Source organism: Aythya ferina (assembly GCF_964211825.1).
Source record: "Aythya ferina genome assembly, chromosome: 10".
Classification (NCBI taxonomy): domain Eukaryota; kingdom Metazoa; phylum Chordata; class Aves; order Anseriformes; family Anatidae; genus Aythya; species Aythya ferina.
Window position 1 is genome coordinate 19,311,040 of NC_140306.1, and position 21,798 is coordinate 19,332,837.

General features: G+C 37.9%; 1 protein-coding gene across 3 annotated transcripts in view; it reads right to left on the bottom strand.

Moving 5' to 3' along the window:
• Positions 1 to 201: 201 nt before the first annotated feature.
• FAM120A (family with sequence similarity 120 member A) overlaps positions 202 to 21,798 on the bottom strand; it is a 53,957-nt gene continuing 32,360 nt past the window's right edge. For 2 of the 3 annotated variants that reach the window (XM_084530776.1, XM_084530777.1), the window contains exons 11-18: positions 17,979 to 18,228; positions 16,503 to 16,617; positions 12,512 to 12,721; positions 11,365 to 11,548; positions 10,249 to 10,386; positions 8,637 to 8,778; positions 4,863 to 4,959; positions 202 to 2,104 (exon numbers count right to left, since the gene is read on the bottom strand). In XM_084530776.1, coding sequence (XP_084386902.1) covers positions 1,793 to 2,104; positions 4,863 to 4,959; positions 8,637 to 8,778; positions 10,249 to 10,386; positions 11,365 to 11,548; positions 12,512 to 12,721; positions 16,503 to 16,617; positions 17,979 to 18,228 — 1,448 coding nt within the window. In that variant the 3' untranslated portion in view covers positions 202 to 1,792. The remainder of the gene's footprint in view (positions 2,105 to 4,862; positions 4,960 to 8,636; positions 8,779 to 10,248; positions 10,387 to 11,364; positions 11,549 to 12,511; positions 12,722 to 16,502; positions 16,618 to 17,978; positions 18,229 to 21,798) is intronic. The other variant, XM_084530778.1, reaches the window with a different exon arrangement.

The window sequence follows — 21,798 nt, forward strand, 5'->3', positions numbered from 1 at the left end:
AAAAGGACACAGCACTACTCTGATGAAGTGTGCTATTTCCCAGCAATGGTGGCATATGAAAGTTTTGCTTTGTTTTCTTTCTCTGTCTTTCAGGAGGACATAGTGTATGTAGTCTGCTAACTCAATCACTTTATTTGGGCATAGGAAAACTTTTATTTACAGCATGTAATTAAAAATATTTGACAAAAAAGGCATACAGTATTTTATACTAAAAGAATAAAGATTTTTATTAAGCACTGTAAGTTGCATTCAATAGCCTTCAAATACACCACACCACAATCCATCTACAACCAATCAAACCCAACAGTAGTTCATTCTTGCACAATCCATGAGTTGGGGCAGAACTCCCTTCAACTTACATTAAGATACCTACTTAGCTCTTGCGGGCAGGGAATGGGGAATTACACCTCATTTCTGATCACTAATGTGTGATGAAGAGCATCAGGAGAATTATATGAAAACGAATATAAAGAAATGATTCTGATTTTGAAGTACATTAAGTTTGGAAACACTAACAAAAACATCAAAATGATACAGGTATATTTGCTTATACTAAATTCTTGATGGGAAAGTTCTCAAGAACAAGCCATTTGTTTCCTGCTACAGAAGGGGGGTACTTTTTTTTTTTGAAGATCAAAGCTTTTTTTTTTTTTTGTTTTTCACAGAATTTCATATTTGCTAATATGAAGGCATAAAACAGCAACAGAGAACAATAATGCATACAGCAATGAGTACACCAGGGTAACGTTGATATTCAAAACGGCTAGATAATTTTTTTTTTTTTAAGTTTTAGAATAAATGCAACAGAGGTCAATAATCACAAAATTTTAAGGTTAGAGCAAGATCAGTCAATGACTAAACATAGTTAACATCTTTTATAGGACTATTACTGATTATTAGCTTTTTGTTTTGCAAATGGGCACAGTACTTGTAAGAATGGAAGAAAGAGGACAATAACATGCATAATATTAACTACACACTTTAAAAATTATGAACCATGCAGAAGTTTAGCTCAAATAGTAGTACTAATGGTCTACGTCTGATTCAAAACCACATAGTTCATTGATCACGGATGCATGGTATTAGTCACAAAAAGTTTCAGAACACATTGTGTTTATTTTGAAAGGTCATTTGCATCTTCTATGATTTCAAGTTTATCTCCATTTAACTTGCTTGTAAAGTATGTATGATGTATATTTAAAATCAGCAGAACTGCAATATTACTCTATAATTTTTAGTTTCGATAGTTTGCACATTTTAACACAAAAGAACCACATCAACGGTGATGAAATTTAAGAAAGAAAAAACTGTGGTTGTGCCTTTTTCCCCCCATAATCATGAAATCAAAGCCTTAAAGAAAGCTTTATTGTGACACAGTAATGCAAAATCAAATATAATGGCATACATATGGTGCCAAGTACTAAAAATTATATTTTAAGCTATATATACTTAAAGACTGCCAAAATTTGTTTTCTTTATATTTCAAAAAACAAAACTACAAGCTTTTGTCATAACCAGTTTAAACTTTATGTATACTTCATTTTAAGTGCGGGAGTCAAATGCTCTTCATTCTCTTTCTTTTTTGTTTTATTGTAGCATTTTGACTACAACTGGTTAAAACTAAAAATGTGTTGTTTAAATCTCTGACATCAAAGAGGGATCCGAATTTCCAAAGTCCTCATTTTTCTCTTACGGAAAGGAAAAAATGTACGTAACTGTAGGCTCTCTTTCTTTCCAGATATTCCTAATCCTGACCCTTCCCAACATCCTTCACCCTCTATAAAAAATAAGTTTACTCTTCTTTTTTTAAGACAGTGGCCTCAAGAGTATCATCTTTATGGCAAACACTGTCTGCATTTAGTGCATTTAAGTGAGAATTTGTATTGCACATTTTAGAGTCATTACTCAAGGCACTTTCAGACTGATTGGAAGCCCTGATGTCTCCTGTATTCCCATTCATCTGGGAAGCTGGTTTTTCCTCATTCACAACTCCATTTTCAGCCAGGGATCCATCTGAAGACACAATTGAGGATTTAGATTCCTCTGATTTTGACTTAAGTTCTTTGGCTACTTCTTCTGCTGAAGCAGCATAAGGAGGTTTGCCCTATTTTTTAAGAAAAGAAGAAAATTACTGAAGAACCACTGCTATGTATTTACAAGCTGTTACAATGACACTATTAATAGGCAGCATGCAATGTGCAGAAATATCACAAGTAAACACTGAATATTATGTACTGCTGAACAACGAAGTGGCATACAAGATTAACATCAGAGCACAGACGTGAAAGAAGTTTCAGATCTGAGTGCCTTCTAGCTGTGCCTTTTGATGTTCCTGTGGTAAAATGCACTTTATACTTTGAAGCCTCAGTTATTTCATAATGTAAAAGCTACACAAAAGTATAGAAATACCAAAACTGAGAAACAATATACAGCTTAACTCTGCTTCTTGGTTCATATACATTATAATTTAATGATGTGATTACACGGTATTCAAATACAAACCAAAACTTATTTTTGCAGAACTTTTAAAAAGTGCAAAAGTACCATGCAATATTTTCTGTACTAGTCGCTTCTGAGATTAGGCACGTGATTTCATATGAAAAGCATATAGCAGAATCTTACACAACTGAGTATAGGAATAAAAAACATACTTAAGCAGCATTAGAATGTATATTTAGTTTTTAAGCACCTGTAACAATGAGTCTTAGCATTCCAGAAATGTAACAGGCTTTAAACAACAAAACAAAGTAAGTAGGTTGTGTTGCTAAGAAGCAATGTACTGTACTTATCTGTCACTCCGTTAACAAAGTCAAAAACTAAGAAATGACTAAGATATGGATATCTCGTACAACTTGAACAATAGCACAGTTTCATAGTGTAATAATTCTGTCATACTGAAGCCAGCATGGTTAGTACTCTCATGAATGACTGACAGATTTTGCAGGTGAAAAACTTAAGAACTGTTGTTCTCTACTATCAGTATCATAAGCCTTGTTTTCTAGAGAAATCACAAAATATTCTGGAATAACATTGCATAGGAATATAATTGGCATATGAAAACAATGAGTATTTATCATATGTGTAAGTGTAGTTTTTTCAGGCTTTAGTGAGCATTATATTTTAAATACATGCTTTTTTGTTTTTCCAGATCAAGAATGAAAGTTCTTATCTTGTGAAGAAATAAGCATGTCTCATGTTCAATAAATACAAACTGCTTCTTTCCATCAGATTTCTCCAACCTTTATCCATGGCACCTCATAATCTGTACCAATAAAGCCCCTGGATTCTCCAGGGAGGATTTTACTTGTTGCAAATGTGCATGTCTGAATCTGGCCCTACATCAGCATTCTTTCTTTAACTGCCCAAGTTTGTAGGACAGGGAAGCACACTGTCGCCAGTTAATCTTAACTGGGTATCAAAATCTACTTGTTATGTATTAAGCTTCCCAAATTCTCCCTACCACACGCTAATCCACCTTTTTTTAATTTTTTTTTCTTCTTGTAAAAGGAACATATACTACAGTAGAGTGACTGACGATAGTAAAATTTGATGAGCTCAGGTCCAGTTTGCAGAAAATGTCACTATTTATCTTTCCTCTCCATATCACAGGTACAGTTTTAGACCAAACTACTTGCCATTACAAGTATTTACCATCCAAATTATACATTATTAGTAAAAATGTGACCGCACAAACTTGCTGACAGTCTGGTAAGACTGTCTGCCATCTTACCTGCAAGTCATTTCTGAACTACATTTACATATGTAAACCTGCAGGAAGCCCAGCATATTTGGGAACTCCTTCTCCAGGCTTGCTTTATTTTATGGGATTAAGTACTTAGAAATGAGATACTATATAATTAACGGTGGTTTCTCTTCTATTTAAAGTACGAGAGCTAAAGCTTTAAATACATAAGTACATCATAACACGATCTGTGTCAATAGAAATTTAACAAGAGAAGTATTTCCATTTTTACATCTAAAACAGCAAGTTTTACTTTAATAGTTGCTTCATTGCCCATTGGAGAACATCCCTTCTCATACTGTCTGATACCTGCAAATGTTTCACTACTCTTACGTTCTGATGTCTACATGACAAATCAAAGAACCATATGATATATTTATTGTGAAAGTTTTCCGCCTATTTACTACCCACTCATCCATTACCCTTGGGATTTTCAACATTGAAAACTGCATAGCAGTAAGAACAATGAAAAAAGGGAGGAAAACACAACTCTGAAGCAATTCACATTTAATATGAAACATCAGTTAGCTTCAGCTATATTTAAAGGATCCGTGGAAAATACAAAAATTATGATCCACAGACTTTGTATACTGTCATCAAAAATGAAACTGTGTGCTCAGGGGGCGAAGACTGGTCTGTTGTTTCCTAGAAGTTTAATGTAAGTTCTTTGATTTGGAGCCATGCAGCAGCAAAAAATCTTCTACTGCTACTATTTTTTCTTCATGAGATCAGACTGTGGCTCCAGGAAAAAAAAAAAAAAGAAAAAAAAAAACTGGGAAAGACTGGGGGTGGGAACAGAAACTGCTAATTTGTTTCAGCTTTGTATTTCTCCCATTTTTCTAAATTCTCTTCTACTCCCACAACTGGTTAGAACTGTGTAGGCACAACCTTCCTATCAAAATACATTTTCCACTTCTGTCTTTATAACCATAGTTTGCTTGTGATTGAGATGCAAAACTAGCCTGTTGTCTGTATCTGCAGCTTACAGGTTCAACACATAGGTAAGATCACTGTAAGGAACACTTATATTTTCAAGTTGTGCTTGTCAGTATTAGCTGGCCTGGAAGTCCATAACAAACTAGCCTATGAAACTAGAGGGTCAGGCACATGGCTTTATTACCTGAATTGCTCCCTGGCTTTTATAGCCTCTCCCATAGTACCTTCCGCCTCTTCCAAAAGTTCTTATCACTGGAGTGGAAATAACTCCTCTAGGACGCCTGTAAGTTTTGAGGAAAAAGAAGAAAAAATGCACATCAACTTAATCTCAAAGTACATTAAATTTCAATCTTGCTTGCAGGATGTTTTTTTCTAGCTTTACTGTCTAGTGACTACCACTTACATTTCATACATGACTGCCTAATTAAGAATTAGTGTTCTACTACTTACAAGTATATGAAATCTAAAAAACTTCATTTTGCTAGCAGTAAAATCACTATTTCTATATTTCACTTTATGATAAACAATAACTAAGTACTTTCAAACTTTACAAAAGCATTTTCAAAATGTCAAGTCATCTTTACAGTCCTTTAAAAACAGAGCTCAAATTCACCTTAAAAAATGTGCAAACTCAAACCACTTAAAAGACCATTTCTCCCATTTCGTAACACTCCCCACACATAAATACGCTAGACATAGATAATTCTGAATTCTCCCACCAAAACGGAAGCAATTTTTTATTTTGCCTTTCTTTGTTTTATCTGATTTCTTCTAGAACCTGAGAAAAAAAAATGGAGGCTTCAGCCCAATCTGCCATGTAGCAATATATCAAGTTTGGATGCTTTTAAATGGGAATCTTCCAACCAGGATTCATTAGGTGGTGGCTCTTTGATTTGATTCAGTAAAGATTAGGACAAAACAAACTTTCACTCAGTTAAAACTTTTAATGCAATCAATTGCAGAAATGCAACTTCCTTCATCATTGTGTCAAGAACTATTTCTTGCCTAAAACTTCTCTTTGTTATCTCTACTGGAGACAGGTGATTGCTCTACTTTTCCTCCAAATCCCCTGCCCAACACCGGGAGGTCACAACATGAACACTGACTCCTCTGAAGCTAGCACAGGGCAGCCAGATGCTGCTGGATACTTCTGTGTACCCAATGTTCCCACATGCTTAACATCCATATACCTACTGTTTCATCATGTAACAATTCCCATATGCCAGTAAGGTCCCTGTGAGCTGTACAAATAACAGCTTAAAAGAGGAATGAAGATTTTGCTCAGTGCTCCGATTTCCTGCTGCTGCTATGCTGTAGCAACCTAGTTAGGCTGAATTGACAGAGCAGAGAAACACCCATCTGCGCCATGCAAGTCTTTCCTCACACATTGCAAATTCCCACATTCAGTACAAGAAATTAAATACTGGATTTTCAAAGTCACAGCAGGGGATAAGGAGGCAAGAATTGTGTTTTATGTTTAATGACTCTTACTGCATTCTTTCCAAAGATTTTAAGATGACTTACCTGTTGTTTTTTTTTTTGTTTTGTTTTGTTTTGTTTTTTTAAGTGGTGAAAGTATACCCTTCAGGAAACTGAATAATGGGTTTTTCCAACTCAGATGATTATCACGCTAGATATAATAATGGATCAAAGCTAGTAAAAAGCAGCTGGTATAATCTTATATAAGAACAACATTCAAGTTCACTGTTGCACAGACATAAGACAATGCCATAAACAAGCTTGACACAATCCCCTCTGCTGAAACAGATAAAAAATGGAAAATAATTGCGTACAGCTAGATGATAAATTGCAGTCAATGAAATGTGTACTTTCCTAGTCAAGTGTTCATTAGTAAGAAATGGCATCTACAGACAAGGACCCCAATCTTTATAATACCTGGTATAATACTTGGCTTTAGATTGAACAATAGCATTAGCGTTTTCCTACTACGTTTAATTTTCATACAAACTAAAACAACAAAGAGCCTACCTGTGATAGCTTTTCCTCTTTGACTAATTCTAGTAATTCCAAATGTAAAGAATTTAGTATCAGATCTTCCTGTCTATATTAAATCCTAACTAGCTCTGGCAGCTTCCTTGTCTTTCTGAGGTGACAACTTGCATCCAAACCTAACTGGCCAAAGGTAGTGCCTCTGACAGAAGGAAAACATCAGGTATTTTAACTCCTAACTCAAAAGCTACTATTGGGTTAACAGCATTTCTCTGCCATAAAGGTACTTTGTGGAGCATAAAGGGGCGGTAACATCCTTTTAGTATTGTGACTGCTACCCAGCAAAGGAGGGAAATTAACTTGGGACTTTCAAGCCTTAGTTTCCGGCTGCTGCTATTTTCCATAAATTCATGTATTTGCTTCTTCAGAAAATGGAGGAACTGTTGTTTTATGAAGTCAGTGGTATGTATAAATGTAAGACAGATCTGAGCCTGAAGGTGTCTCCAGATAACCAGTCAGGGTGCCTCAGTCTGACAGCAATCTTGATTATGGCAATATAAGTTACCTGGACATTTTTCACAAGCAGTAGTGCAGACGGTGTACTTAACTGAAGGAAAAAGCTCTGTAGTAGTCCATCCATGGACTGGAGAATTTATAACCACACATTAGCCTCACTGAAATGTTATTTTGTCCACTAAAACTGAGGAGTAGAATTAAAATATGCAAAAAAGTCTTGTGCCTCAGCACATCCTTGAGCTGCGGTCTGCTGTTCTAGAACAGCACAGGTGTCCTATAGGTCCCGCTAACCTGCACAGCCCTTAGGAGTGTCTGCAGTGTCTAAAACAGCACTAGAGGCATATGTTCTGGCAACTGCATCCTATCCTTGGGAAATAAATCGTTCCTAACTAAATTTGCACCCCTTAAGGTGTCAGCTCTGTTCTTACAGCAATGCTGTCTGCTGCTGCTGAACTTTTCATCTTTGTTTCTGTTGTTCTTACCCTTCCACTCTCACCTCTCTCCCTTGTCCTGGGGCTTCAGGTCCAACCATCCCCTCAGTCAGTCCAACAAGACAAGCATTCACACAGCTCATACTGACTTTAGCACCATGCTTTATATTGCACATTGGACTTCATTAATGGATAGAGAGGAATTCAAGACTCATTCTTTTAGTATAGAAATTTTTATTGTTCTATGCAGTTTGAGACTTATTCTTTGAGACGCTTCCTGGCTCAAGACAGCATAAATATAACTAATTTACTCCATTCCTTTAGTACAGTTGACGAGAAATGTAATACATTCATCACATAACTTTGGGACAGTTTACTGTAACAGATGTAATCTTAATAAAGATGATAGCTCTGTGATGTGAATAATAAACCCATGGAAAAAACAATCTTAAAACAGTAAAACGCTACATATTCCTGCACAAATTATTTATTTTTCAGAAATGTTGTGCACATGTAATTTCAGCTGTAGTGAAGCAGCATGAAAGAGCTGAAGAAATTAGCGTTATTTTAAGCACATCTCTCATCTTGACAGTAGCAATGAACTATTAAACCTAGAAGTGTCCTTGTTTTTGGCTTCACAGAAGAATTACATAATGAAGTTATTAAAAAATTTATCACACTTGGTTATAAATGTTCTACCATGACAAAAAAAATTGAATGCTGTGACAGTTTTGATCAGGTATAATGTATTTATTGATTTCATGTAAGGGAAAGCCCCGAGTCATCTTCTTGTGCTAAACGATCCAGCTCATCTCTCAGATTCAGAGTATTAATGTTTTTTGCACATAAAAATGCTTATACTCATGTGAATAACCGATTAAAAACATCTTAACATGAATGTAATTGCTTTTCTTGAATACTCAGTGGGTATAATTTGTGTAAGGTATTCTAAAATGTGTTGCATGCAACTTCGAATGTCTCCAACTTTCCCGTTTTCCTTCCCCCCCCCCCCCCCCCCCCCAATCATTAAATGACATGACATTCCACAAGAGTGCACTTACCCTCTCGCTGGTCCTCCCACAGAAACGACCTGCAGAGGAAATGGCCCTCTACCCCCTCGTCCACGTCTGCTTCCAGCCCAATGGCCGACTACAGTGCCGGCAATTTCAAGTTTCCCTCCCTGAGAAGGAATAGGTTGGACTCCTGCACATAAAAGCAAAACCAAAACTTGATCTTCACATTTGCAACATTAAAGTTACTAATAAATGGAAAGCTTGTTGGTTCAGATTACATATACAGTTCCCTCTTTGGATACTGGTAAACTATTTTCCATTCTGTGTCTTTCAGAATAACTGTAAGTTTAGAGTCCTCCCCTCCATCTTCTTTAAAAACTTGTATGAAATTTGCAAAGAAAAATGATCTTGAATACTTCAGTTTCAGTAACTAAAAACACAATTTAAACAAGCATTGAGAAACTGAAGTGAAATTTTACAAGCTATTTGAAGATTTTTTTTCCTGCAATCCTAATGAAGTGGTTTTTGAAGGCATAAAAGCACTTTCTAGAGAACATCAAGTATCAGTGTAAGACACAAAGATGACCCATAAACAACTTATTAGCATTAGTATAGATAATTCTGCCTAAGTCTTAATAAAAATACAGCGTTTAAACTGATCTCAGTGTAAAAGGTAGGTTTATTCTTCTACCTCCAGAGAAAGCAGCTGAAATTGCTACTGTCCGAAATTTGAATGTAACTTTAATTCACGTTGCTCATCTTTATGTGTGTGTTTTGCACTTAAAAATCAACACTAGGGCGAAACAAAGTTCAAGAAGGTAAGTGCAGCTGAGTCAGATGTTACTGGTAAGACCATCAGCACTGAAAGGGTTACAAAATACAGCATTTACACAGCCACGATTAGTCATCAAACGTTAATCAGTAATTTAGTTCCTAGTGTATTAAGTTCAAAAAGGTTTGTACTTCCCTGTACAAGTCTTTCAGCTTCAAATGCACGTTATTTACGGGGGCAAAGTTACTCACACAATGAAGCATTAGAGGTATGTTCGCTCTTAGAATAAAAGCTCAGAGGCCAGAAAGAACAGTTACACGTATGGAAAAATTCCACCCAAAATGACGGATTGGAATTTGCAGATTTCCATTGTCTCACCTCGTATAGGAGCAAAGCAATGGACACACAAATGTGTAAGTCAGTCTCACGCCTACGACCACACTGACACTGATGCCAGCAAGGAATGGGTTAGCAGTAACAGAAGTCAGTAACTTCCATACTGTGTTGTTTTACAAAAAGCTCAATTGTCCCCACATTTTAGGAAGTGACTGTTAATAGGTTCCAGCACAGTTCAGCTCATGATAGACTGCACCCTCACATTTGAAAGCGCAGGAGACAGAAGGGCTCGTTGCGTTTGCAGCTATTCTGTGCCCGAAGGAGGGTTTCTAGGCGCAAGAGGCTGGCACCGAGGGGTGCGCGGGGCCGGGACAGCCCGGGCAGCAGAGCGGAGAGCGCGGCCTCGCAGCAGCTGGGCCAGCTGCGGAGGGGGAGAGCCGAGATGGTTAGGGAGAGAGGGAAACTGGAGTCAGTAGGAAGCCTCAGACCAAACCGTAAAGTGAAGGAAGCTGTTGCCAGAAGCTCTAAGAAAAGGGTTTGGGGTATAATTACCGCCCTGAAACTTGCTAGTCCTGTTGCTGTCATTGCCAGAGAAGGCTCCGGAGTGTCCTGCCGCTGCCGCCACCCGGAAGGCCCGGTAAGCACCTGTGGCTACTGTTTCCCCATAAGGGCCTCCGAAGCCATAGACTCCTGTTAGACCCAGGGTAAAGAAAGACAGGGGAAAAGCTGTGAGGGGGGCAGGCATCCGGGAAGGCCCCTAGCAGAGCCGCTGCTGCCTCCTTCCTTCCTCCCAGTGCCAGCAGCGGGGTCCGCGCTCCCGTGCACCGGCTAAGAGGTGCCTGGGCCCAGCCCAGGTCTACGCGGTGCCTCGGGGAGCCCCCGCCAAAGCCCTCCTGCTGCCTCGGCGAGCACGGGCTCCCTCATCCACAGGGTGCGGGCCTTCTGCTTGGGTTTGGAACAGCTAAACCAGCCTCCATGGCACAATGAGCACACAGGTGCTTGCAGCTACTTTTTGGCAATGAGCTTCAGTGGCTACAGTGGTGGCACCCCAAGAACGTCTTGCTCTGAATGGCCAGCATCGATACACCTACGGTCCTCTGCACCTGGGGAAATCATTCTAGAAACAGCCTGGAATGGTTTAACCAGTGCTCTCCACCATTTACACTCAAGGGTGCCAATGGTTAAATGACTGTAGCAAAATAGAGAGGGGTGGGAAGGAGGAAAGGTGGTCTTCAACTCTGAGAGTTAAACTGCGTCCATTCATTTAGGTACTCTTAGTATTTATGAACACAAATATTTCGAAGCAAAGTGCAGTTCATTTAAGAGCATTTTCATATTATCTGGTGTTGATATATTCTTTTTTTTTTATTATTTTTTTTTTTTTTTTGCTTTTTCATACAATAGCTGTAAAAACATTGTGGTCTGGCACAGCTACTAAAAATCCTTATGGAAATATGCAGCAATACAACACATTCCATGATGCCAGGCTACAGCTAATAAAAATAACAACAAAATGCAGTGATTGGCACAGGACAATACGTGCCAAACAGTTGTTTTTATGTATGTTTCCTATGAAATTGAACAAGCAAATCAGTTCAATTTGGGGAATGTGAAAAACAAGGTAATGCTTCATGCCCATGTGTTTTGCGCTGCTGCCCTGTCACTTACCAGCAAAGCCTCTCCCCCTGCCCTGAGGTGGTGGGACTGGCCCGAAGTGTCGAGGATACATAGAAGCTGGATAGAAAGGCATGGCAGGTGGAGGTGGGAAAGGGAGAGGATGGTTCTGCCTGGAGAAATTTAATCCTTCTAGGATGCTCTGACGCATCTTTTCAACCTTGGCTGCCTGCTCAGCCTATGAATAAAGAGAAGGTCAGAAACAGATGTTAGAATTCTGGTTTCAATCGTACAATGCTATATTCACAGAACAAATTCAAAGAAAGCAAAAGAACAGAAGAGTATGTAAGTACCACAAGGCTAGACAGTAAATTACAATAACTTATCTTGCACACCTACTAATAGCTCAACGATATACCACATGTTCACAAGAAAATCCTTATTTATCAGTAGAGAGAGGGGAGTCTAAATACTGAAACAGTTTACAAGTTGAAAACACATACATTTTAAAAGTTGAAAGGGGGTTTCCAGAAATTAACTGAGAAACTGCAGTCTATAGTCTCCTGAAAACTTCATGCAGCCCTTTAAACTTTACGCAGAATCATCACTATAAACCCCGACTGCAAAACAAAATTTGTCTGGAGGCTAACAAGCCTGAGTGTGACCACAGCCACCATCAACATATAATGTAAAAGGAGCTTCCCTTGAGTCAAAAGCAGGAAGTAAGCTGTTTTGTTAAAAGATTTCATACCTCCCAAACAGTTGGGAAAAAGAAGTTTTGGAAGTTTTGGTCACTCGGTAAACTAATAATTTTATCAGGTTCTGTTTTTACAGTTAGATAATAACTTCAAATGAACAAGGTATATCAAAAACCTAATTCAGTTGTATTTTATGATGGCTGTAAGAAACGCGAAGAGATTTTGAGCTTAAGGACTGTAAGAATGACTTCACAGCCTTTAAAATAAATTGGAAATTTCCTTTCACTGTAAAACCATGGCAGCTCAGTCCTTTGTGACACACTTGCTGGCTCAACAACAGAGTTAAGAGAGTAAATAGAGCTGACAAGTAACTATTAGCCATCCACTTTGTATATCCCTTTTAAGCAGAAAGATGATGTGCGCAGTAAATGACTGATAAAACACACCTAACATTTCTGAAAATCTAGCGTACAATATTCTGTCACACTTCTGCAGCTACACACCTGACCATCACAGAGGTCAATGAGCGGAACTTTCTCCCGGCTTGCTTTGATGAGCTTGGTCTGGAATAATTTTCCATCAAAATACATCCACGGACAGCAGTGCTCCCACGGAATTGGCTGCCCACAAGCATCGTTTGCAAAAAGTGCCATATCGACACCACTCATAAATAAAGCAGACAGCTGAATTCCTCGGGGATCGAGATTCTCAATCTGTTTAAAAAAAAAAAAAACAGTTTATTTATTAAGATAATAACGTGATATGATTCAAAGTTATTCCAATATTTGCATTATTTTCAAAACTCTTGAAAACAGAGTGATTTTAGAAGGTTATCAGACTTTTCACATGTAATGGCCAGTTTGACTAGAAGAATCCATGGGAATCTATAACCTGTATACGCAAAATTGCAATACTCAGGAAGGCTGCTGTTCCCATCCATGCACTCTACAGGTGAGAAATAAAAATAAAAAGCTATTTTCTTAACAACACAGCATAAGAAATTATTTGAATTCAATTCATAATCAAGAAGCCAGTAAAAGCTCTAAGTAAAATACACATCTTGAATTTGTGGCATGTAGTGTCTAAAATACACCCGATGAATACTTTAGCTGCAGTAGTATCATTGATAAATATGGAGTACCATACAGTACAGTTTTTCTTTTCTTTTCTTTTTTTTTTCTTTTTTCCCAACAATGGTGAGCCGTATTAAAGCAAAGAAAAGCTTTAAAAGACATTTGTAGGAATTCAGCAGTAGCAAATTTCATTTAAAAATCATTTCAAATAGTCTTGTGCTTCTGTAATTTTTTTTAAAGGAAAGTTTCAGGAATGAGCTCTATGTTAGCATTCAATTTTAATTCCTACATTCCTTTCCAATGCGTTTAATAATGGATTTTATAATAACTTGGTTCAAGATTTTGCTATGTTAGAATGTGTCTCCTATAAATGAAGTGACATTTTTATGAATACGACAACTGTATTTAGGATGCAGGATAGGTAAACAAAGGTAGAATTATATAGTGACTAACAGCTGATGGGGGGAAGCAAAAAGGATTTGCTTGCAGCAAATAAATTTTTAGCTTTAGAATAAGAAAATATCATCGCTGCTGTCCTCTAAAACACCTTTGAAAATACCATCCCCTTCTTGGGAACATTTTAAAGACCTTGGTATTAAATTTTAAAATTAAACTACATTACCTTCCTTATGCATAAGCAACCTTTAAGATCCAAAAGACTATCCAGATCGTTTTGCAGATATGCAGCTGGGTTCAAACTCAGCTGCTCTTTCTGTCTGACTTCAACAAAAAGAGAAGCAGCTGCTTCATATGAAGACAGTAACAACAGCGCATGAAACATTGCATCTTTCAGTTAACCAAGACATACATGTATTATGCAAATTATCCACATTACTCTTCATGTATGATTTAAAACTAATACTTGGAGAACAATTTCTATTAAACAAAAATATTGTATGCTATTCATACTTGCCTTGTCTCTGCCTTTCATTTTGTGTTGGAATTTTAAAAATATTTTATCTAGGAATTCCTTTCTTAGATCTCCAAGACCAACAGTTTTCACAGTGGGGTTTCCTCCTCTTTGCATCAAGTCTTTGATAACTCTTGTAGATAACTTTCCCCAAATCTCTGCCCCTGAATGTTATGTGTTTATTGTGCTGTGTTTTGAAAATAGATATTGAATACTACATTGCTGATACTCTGCTGTTTTTGATGCATCCAGCCTTGCCTACAAAACTGTCGTTAGAGTTTCCACTGATATCTACAGGTACAATTACTCCCCTTTAGGAGCTTGAGGTAGGTATCTTAAACCACGCTCTCACTGAGACTTTGAAAGGCTCTCCCCTCCTACTCTGCTACATCCAGTGTCTGTCACCTCAGATAAGACCATGTGTATGTCTTCTGAGCATACAGGATAACTCGCTGTCAGTTTGTTCCTTTGGCAGAAGTTTGCCACTGCTTCCCTGAAGACAAAGCACTGCTCCCCACACCATACTTAATACAATTGCTGTCGTCTTAGAGCCAGAATCTCTGAGGTTCAGAAAGGCCCAGTAAGCACACAGGGCTTCCAGCACGAATGAGTTGAAAATCTACCTTGAAAGATGTTCCAGCAAACATCTGAATGATTCTCTTGACAGACGGCATTTACATTTAGCCTCTGTTCAAGGAATTCATGCTAATGAGCAATACTCAAAAATGTTGTTCTCAAGAGCCTAATATGCTTATAATGCATGTTACCAGCAATCCAGTCTCAAGTACTGAAGCAAACAAGTGGTCCTGCACAAACTCATCAGATGTTCATTGGAGCTGTCGTCCTATGTATTTCTTCATACCTCTTTCAACAGTGATAGAACAGCCAAATAAGTTTTTCCTGTTGGATTTTTTTTTCATTCTTCAGAATATGGGAAAAGGAAGATGATTTAATTTTTCTGTTAACTCGGCCATTAAGATTGGTAACGTGAATTCACTAGTTGCTGCATGACAAGTTATAATAGATTGTGTAGTGTTTTCTTCCCCTGACACTTATTAGTATTTCTATGGCTAAGGTGTTGGGTTTCCACAAGCAGATTGATTTGGTTTATAGACTGAGAAATCCTTGCCAGGTTGCTACATGCAGGAATGCAAGCCAGACTCTGCTCATCACCCACAGAAGAGAAACAGTCACTTGCTGGCTTTAAAAATGCTCTTGCTGATTACGTTTTAATGGCAAAACGTTCCTCAGAAAAGCCTAATAGATGAAATCTGCATGAGCTTAATAATGGTTTCTTCTGTGAAGAGCAATGCTAGGACTGCTGCTTTTGTCTGTGCCCCTTTGCAGTGTGTACCTGCAAATATGAGTAACTAGAAAAATACGTACCCAGCTTCTCCTTGCCAATTTAACTAAGGACAGCATGTATCCAAGCGCAGCTGGGAGCAGAACGGATAACTAGACTTTCCTGACTTAAGCCCTATATATGAAAAAGACCATTCAAAATGACTTCAACAGAAGGTTACGTGATGAGGTGATCAGCATCTCCTCTCCGTTACTGTGTTGATCATGAAAGCAGACAGGAGATCAGATAGATCACTTCCAGTTGTCCATTCGTCATACATCCTAATACCTCCCAGTAATTCTAGTTATCAAATACACTACTTGATGCTATGTGAAAAACCATATCTATAATTATTTCCATTCAGAAATATGTTTGCTTCAAATGAAGGGCTAAATCCTACCATTTTATTCAGAGCAGAGATTTTTTTTTTTAGGTTCTAAACAAATTTCTAAGAGCTAACAATGTAGGACCAAAGACCAAAGACCAAACCTGGTATTTAACTAAAAGGCTGGAAGAGGAAACTGCGCTGTGAGCATGTGACGGCTGGATGGAGAAATCCCCTGGACTAAGAAGATGTTGCACAGACTGATAGGCATTCTGTATTTACAATAAGGACACTACACTAAACAAATTTACCTGTATTTACTTCATCTAATATTACAATATTACAAAAACTTTGATATCTTAATTTTTAAAACCCTTGAAATATTTTTCTACAATTCTGTACGTTTTCCTTTTATAATCCCGCATTTTAGCATTCAAGATTATGCAAGGCATTCTCCATTTCTTCTTCATTTAGCTGTAAAAACCATCTGAATGCTGAATCATGAAAAAATGGCCAAGTTTGTATATACACAATAGGAAAATGTCTCTTTTTAATGGAAGCATATTTGTTTTACAAATTCCAAAAGACAATTAATTAAACAGTGACAGAAGTTCTGTAATATAAGAACATGTTTAAAATTTTACTTATTTACTCAGTGAAAGAAACAGGACTGATTATCAATCTTTGCAACACTTAAAAATATGAAGATGACTATTGTGGAAAGTGTATGTAAACATGCAAAGCTTTTGGTGAGACAGGCATTTATGCATCACTTGCTATAGTTATCAATGTGCGTCAGCTAGAAATAAATCCTTAAGTTATGGAAATTATAGTTAAGAGCTACCTTGAGTTCCTGAAGCTGGTCAGGTTCATAGAGCTTTGGAGACAACGCTTGGGCAAGAAAAGCATCAAGTTCCTGGCGACGAAGTATACGAACCCCTGGCCACTGTACCATATACCTACAGAGGAAGCCAGTCATTAGCCAATAGTTTCCTTTAGCAGATAAATCAAGTGGTCTTTTACTTGGTCAGAAGTCAGCAGAATGCAACAACAAAAACAGAAATATTTTTTGTTGTCTAGATTTCAATAGTTATAACAGCCAAAATGTTAAATAGATTTGAAGATTAAAGATCAAACCAAAGACAGAGTGGCTGTGAGTCACTTCTGCAATTCACAGCAGAATGACCTGCTTCCAAGTGATGAGGTAGAGGACAGGTCACTGAAATAGAATTTAAAACATAAGTGGCTTCTGATACACCTAAAAATAAAATAACGTTAAGATTATTGGTCTTAACAAAAAAAAAAACAAAAAACAAAAAACTAATGGTAAAAAGATTTTGTGAACATGGCTTCTAGATAACATGTTACTCAAAAATGACTCAGTGAATTTTATGCTCTCCACTTCAAACAAGTAGCCAATGAAACTTCATGTCTAAGTAAGCAACAATTTATATATGCCATATGTCACAGGAAAGAAACATACTATCCAAATGAATGAGTAGCTCTGCTTTAAGATACTATTTGTCTAATCTTTTGTATAGTTACTACTCTTTAAAAAGAAAAAGGATTTTTAGTGCTCAAAAGGCAAGGCATAATAGGGTAGAACTAAAGTTTACATTTATCACTCTCAGAAATGGCTTAAAAATTCTGTGCAACAAGCCAACCCTGCATTCTGCCAGATTTATAAGCTAGTCATACTGAAATAATCACACCTTCCCCATGAAAGTGAGCAACTTTCATTTCTAGTTCAATTTTCATTCTGAAAAAAATAAACATCTTGGACCTTGCAACTTTCTCTTTAGTAGTACACTTCAAGTGTTGGTTATCATCATCTCAACCAGATGAGCAACTCTCTCACACGGAACCTAAACACACCATAGGCAGACTATCATTCACATCCACTTTCAATCCCAATAAGCTGTTAAGCAGCTGTTCTCTGAGGAGCTTGCTATTTTGCTTTACAACTTCCCCAGCACAGCCTCTGAGACTCCAATTTTTTTTTCTTCACGTTGAAGCCTTGAGTATAGTAAGGGTAAATTAATTCAAATGCTACAGTGGCCTCTTTGCAACACAAGATTTTTTTTCTCTTCCTTTCAGTTCTCCAGAGACTGAAGAAAGAAACCTTGAAGTATACAGCATGCTTTAAAGACTGCCAAAAGTGACGTTCTAAAAATGAAACAAATCCCTTGTCCCAGTGAAGTTGCAAATAGGAATTAACACTTTCTACACTCCGTTTAATACAAAGTTAAATATATCAGAGAGTTCATGCTGAACAGTAAAACCTTTCCTTCCTTCTGTTTTACTGCAAGGTAACACTGACCTTAGTACACAACAGAGCACCATAAGATGAGTGGGCACATTAGTTGGATTGAGCATTGCTGGTGTATCTGATCTCATACAGGCCAAAAATGCCCTCATTCTTCGGTTCTTGTCTTCCACTGCTTTTCCCAACCACAGCTTCTTCAGATTAGGACAGGTCCATTCCCTGAACGCAAGTGCTTCCACAAGCTCAGGGGTTTGTGGAGATTTTCCTTTGTAAGCAGCCCATTCCTTAATTATCACCGGTGAAACTATAACATGACAACAATTAAAAGAAAAAGAACTCAGAGTTAACAAGTAGCACATGAAAACTTTCTACGCAAAAGACCGATTCCAAAAGTATCACTTTGAGACTGTGATATGTCCTGGTCACACTGCTGTATTGGCAAGTCAAATTCTGCGTGGACCATCCTTTAGTTACCATCACTTACGGAACAAGTGCATGCAGCCAAGTGTACACTAGGAATGTTACAATAATTATTTCCAAATTGATATGCAATACTTCCCTCTAAAGTATCTGCATCATTTATCAAAAACCTAGAGCAATACAATAAAATCAATACATATATACAAATATTTTTCTAGATGTGGTCTTTTAAGAACAATATGACCTTAGTGATTTTATTTAAATCAGATTTAAAGCTTATGTCATATTTCTTCATAGTTGTTCAAATATTGCAATGGAATTAGATCTCAAATATGGATTTATATGCTGCTGATTTTTTTAAATAAACATTTTTACAAAATTTGCACATGCCTTTCAATTTACAGCACTGCTTTTTATGAAGAGGTTAGTATTTTTTGTCTGCTACGCTGTCTTTCACCTGTGAAAACTGTGTTCAACTCCATATTGCTGCTAAAGCCCCTCCCTTCTTTATGTTTGACGGCAACTAAAACAGAACACAATTTAAAAAAAAAAAAGTCAAGACTGAGAAATGATATCTTTGGCCTTGGAGTGACCCCAAGTTTAACACAGCTCAAAATTTGTTTGCACCCTTCTTAACTCAGAGCCCAGTTATGCAGTGTGGAAAGACTCAAGGAGCTTGTTAGTGAAGCTTCAGGTTACAGCCCGGAGAGATTCCTCCGCTAGCAAAGCGGCGCAGGAGAACAGACCTGCTCTTTCTGCTGGAAGCCTTTCAGTTAGGGATTGAGAGGAGAGTGCCGCTGGTGCCAGAAGAGCTCTCACAGCTACAAAGTCTCCTTCAGCAATCAGACATCAGCTTTGCAAATGATTTCATAATCAGAGGCCATGATCTGGATTAAAGAAGAAGCTCCAGAATACCCTAAAGCACCCTCTCGTGCTTTTCTGGACTAAAACTACTCTAGCAGCATAGCTACGTTTTATAGACCTCAGGCTAAGTTTTACAAAGATAACACGCAGCAATGAAAATAAATATTCTGATATATTTAGTCGGTAGCCTCACGACAAAATCATGTTCTATTTTGGTTGCTCCCAGTTTTTATGTGCCGCTCAGCTATTTAAGACGGGCTTTAACAGCCAGCAGAGCTACTCTGTTATTCGTGCAGGGTGTATCACGCTGGTGTTCACTTCTTGTTTAGGCCTGGGATGGTAAATGTGGACACATGAAAGGACGGATTTTACAAAGGCTTTCGAATACTAGTTTAATTGCTGTAGGTCTCGGAAGCAAGAGGTACTTTTGGACCAAAACCTCTTAGCTCTCCCAGCAAATGGCTAGGGAAAACAGTGAGGCTACTATGCAGGACAGCTTAATCTGTTCAGCAGTGAAAAAGCTGAACTGTTGACAACTGACATAAACCAGTTATTTGTGTTTTGGAGTTCTTCTCTTCTTCCTTTCAACCTCCTTTTGACAACAGAGACAATACTCCCGGCTACACTTAGTTTCTCAGTTTGGATGCCCCTCCAGAGGGGACTAGATGCAAATTTTGTGAGCACACATCTAAGCACCCTCTGAAGACCACCCCTCCAGCTTTCACCACTCCTCTAACAGCAGACACCAGCAAGGAGACAGAGCTCTACAGAAAACAAATGTTCTGTAAAAATAGAGCAAAACCCTTCGTTTTCCCTCAAAAGGTACCTTCCTCAGTAATACAATACCTGCTGAGGTTATGCTAGAGACTCACCCTGGTTTCAAAATTACACAAAGTAATGGTTATTTTGGGAAAGAAAAAATTCTTCTTAGAGAGTGGTTTAATACGAAGGGCAGTCTAGTGGACTAGCAAACATTCCCCCCCGAATGATGGAAAGGAGGAATTACAGCTGTATCAAGTCAAAAAGTAACTGCAGTACTGTTCACTCAAATTAAGCCTTTAACGTAACAGATGAATCTAGGACTTGTCCATATCTATTTCTCCAGGGCCTTTCTTACACATTTGACAACTCTGTACCGGGACTGCTGCCAAAAATGCCATCTTCCTCAACTGCTGAGTATCTCTGTCCTCAGAGGAACGCTTTGTGTTTTCTTTCCAGGACTTCCACTTGGAGATAAGAAATGTCTCCCCTGAAGACTGCATTAGCTACAACAAACACTCAGGATCAGAGGATGTTCAGTCACAACACCACAGAGCTAATTATGCTGTTTTTTGTACTACACTTCCTCCTGCTGCTGATCAGTAGATCTGACTACTCACAGTAGCCCAAGTAACTGCAGTGCGCACTGATGTCTGCTTTAACCATCACCCTTTGGACACTGATAGCCAGTCCAAGAGAAAAAAAAGTCAGCACCAACCCGCACTAAGCTAACTAGCTTGATAAACACCTGTAAATGCTGTTACAGGCTTAAGCCATTAGCAGCAGCATCCTGCATGCTCCAGCTGTTAGAGCCCTCGCTGCTACCTGTGACTCAGATTTTTCTGGTATTCTCTTTGCATTTTTTCCCATGAACTGAACACGAGGTGTGAGGTACCCACCATCATCAGAAAATGAGCTAGCTAATGAAGATTAATCAAGACTCTTCTAACCTTGTCATCTTCACTGACAGTACAGCTTGAGCTACGCATGCCTGATTTTGCAAAAGGGCTATTGCCCAAGATACGGCTTTCCTTTTGGCAGAAACAGTGTCAGCTGAATACATCCTTGATGGAGAACAGTACATCACAAGATGGCTAGGCTTAAAATAACAAACCCTCGGATCCAACCAGGAGTTATGACAGCTTGTACAAGTGTGCATTTTTGCAGAGTGGAAAGGGCAGATGGTTTCATCTACACACGTATATTTATTAGAACCAGGGAAATAACCCATTTCAGAGCTTGTAAAGAAGAGCAAGTCAGACATTTTGACTGTATCCCCTCACAAGGAAGGGGAGCACAGCCAACGCTGTACACTTGGCAGTAAAAGCACAATGAAGAACTTTGCAATTCAGCTTTTCATGTCCTCTGGGAGCAGACATGAGGACATGTATAGCAAAGGCATTACTTAGCAGGCAATTATTACTGAAAAACTTCACTGACTACCTCTCCCAGCAGACCTGTTGTTTTTAATTGACTTTTCAACTACAGAAAAATAATGATTTAAAAGACAGAAAGAAGTCCATTTTAAGAAAGATCCATTATCTTACTGCCTATAAATTTAGTAATAATACTGACATATCAAATTTATTATGTACTTTTCACAGCTTGCTATAACCCTCACACACAATATACTTGCAAATTACTCACACACAATTATTATATTGCCAGTGTAATGGTTTGTACAACAAAGATGACAGAATTTTAGATGTATTAGTAGAATCATCAATTCTCCACATAAACCTAAGGACAGTATACATGCCTTTAGAAATTAATTTCTTAATTCTTCTGATTTTTTCTGCTAATTACTGTTTCATACTTATTTTTTGGAGAG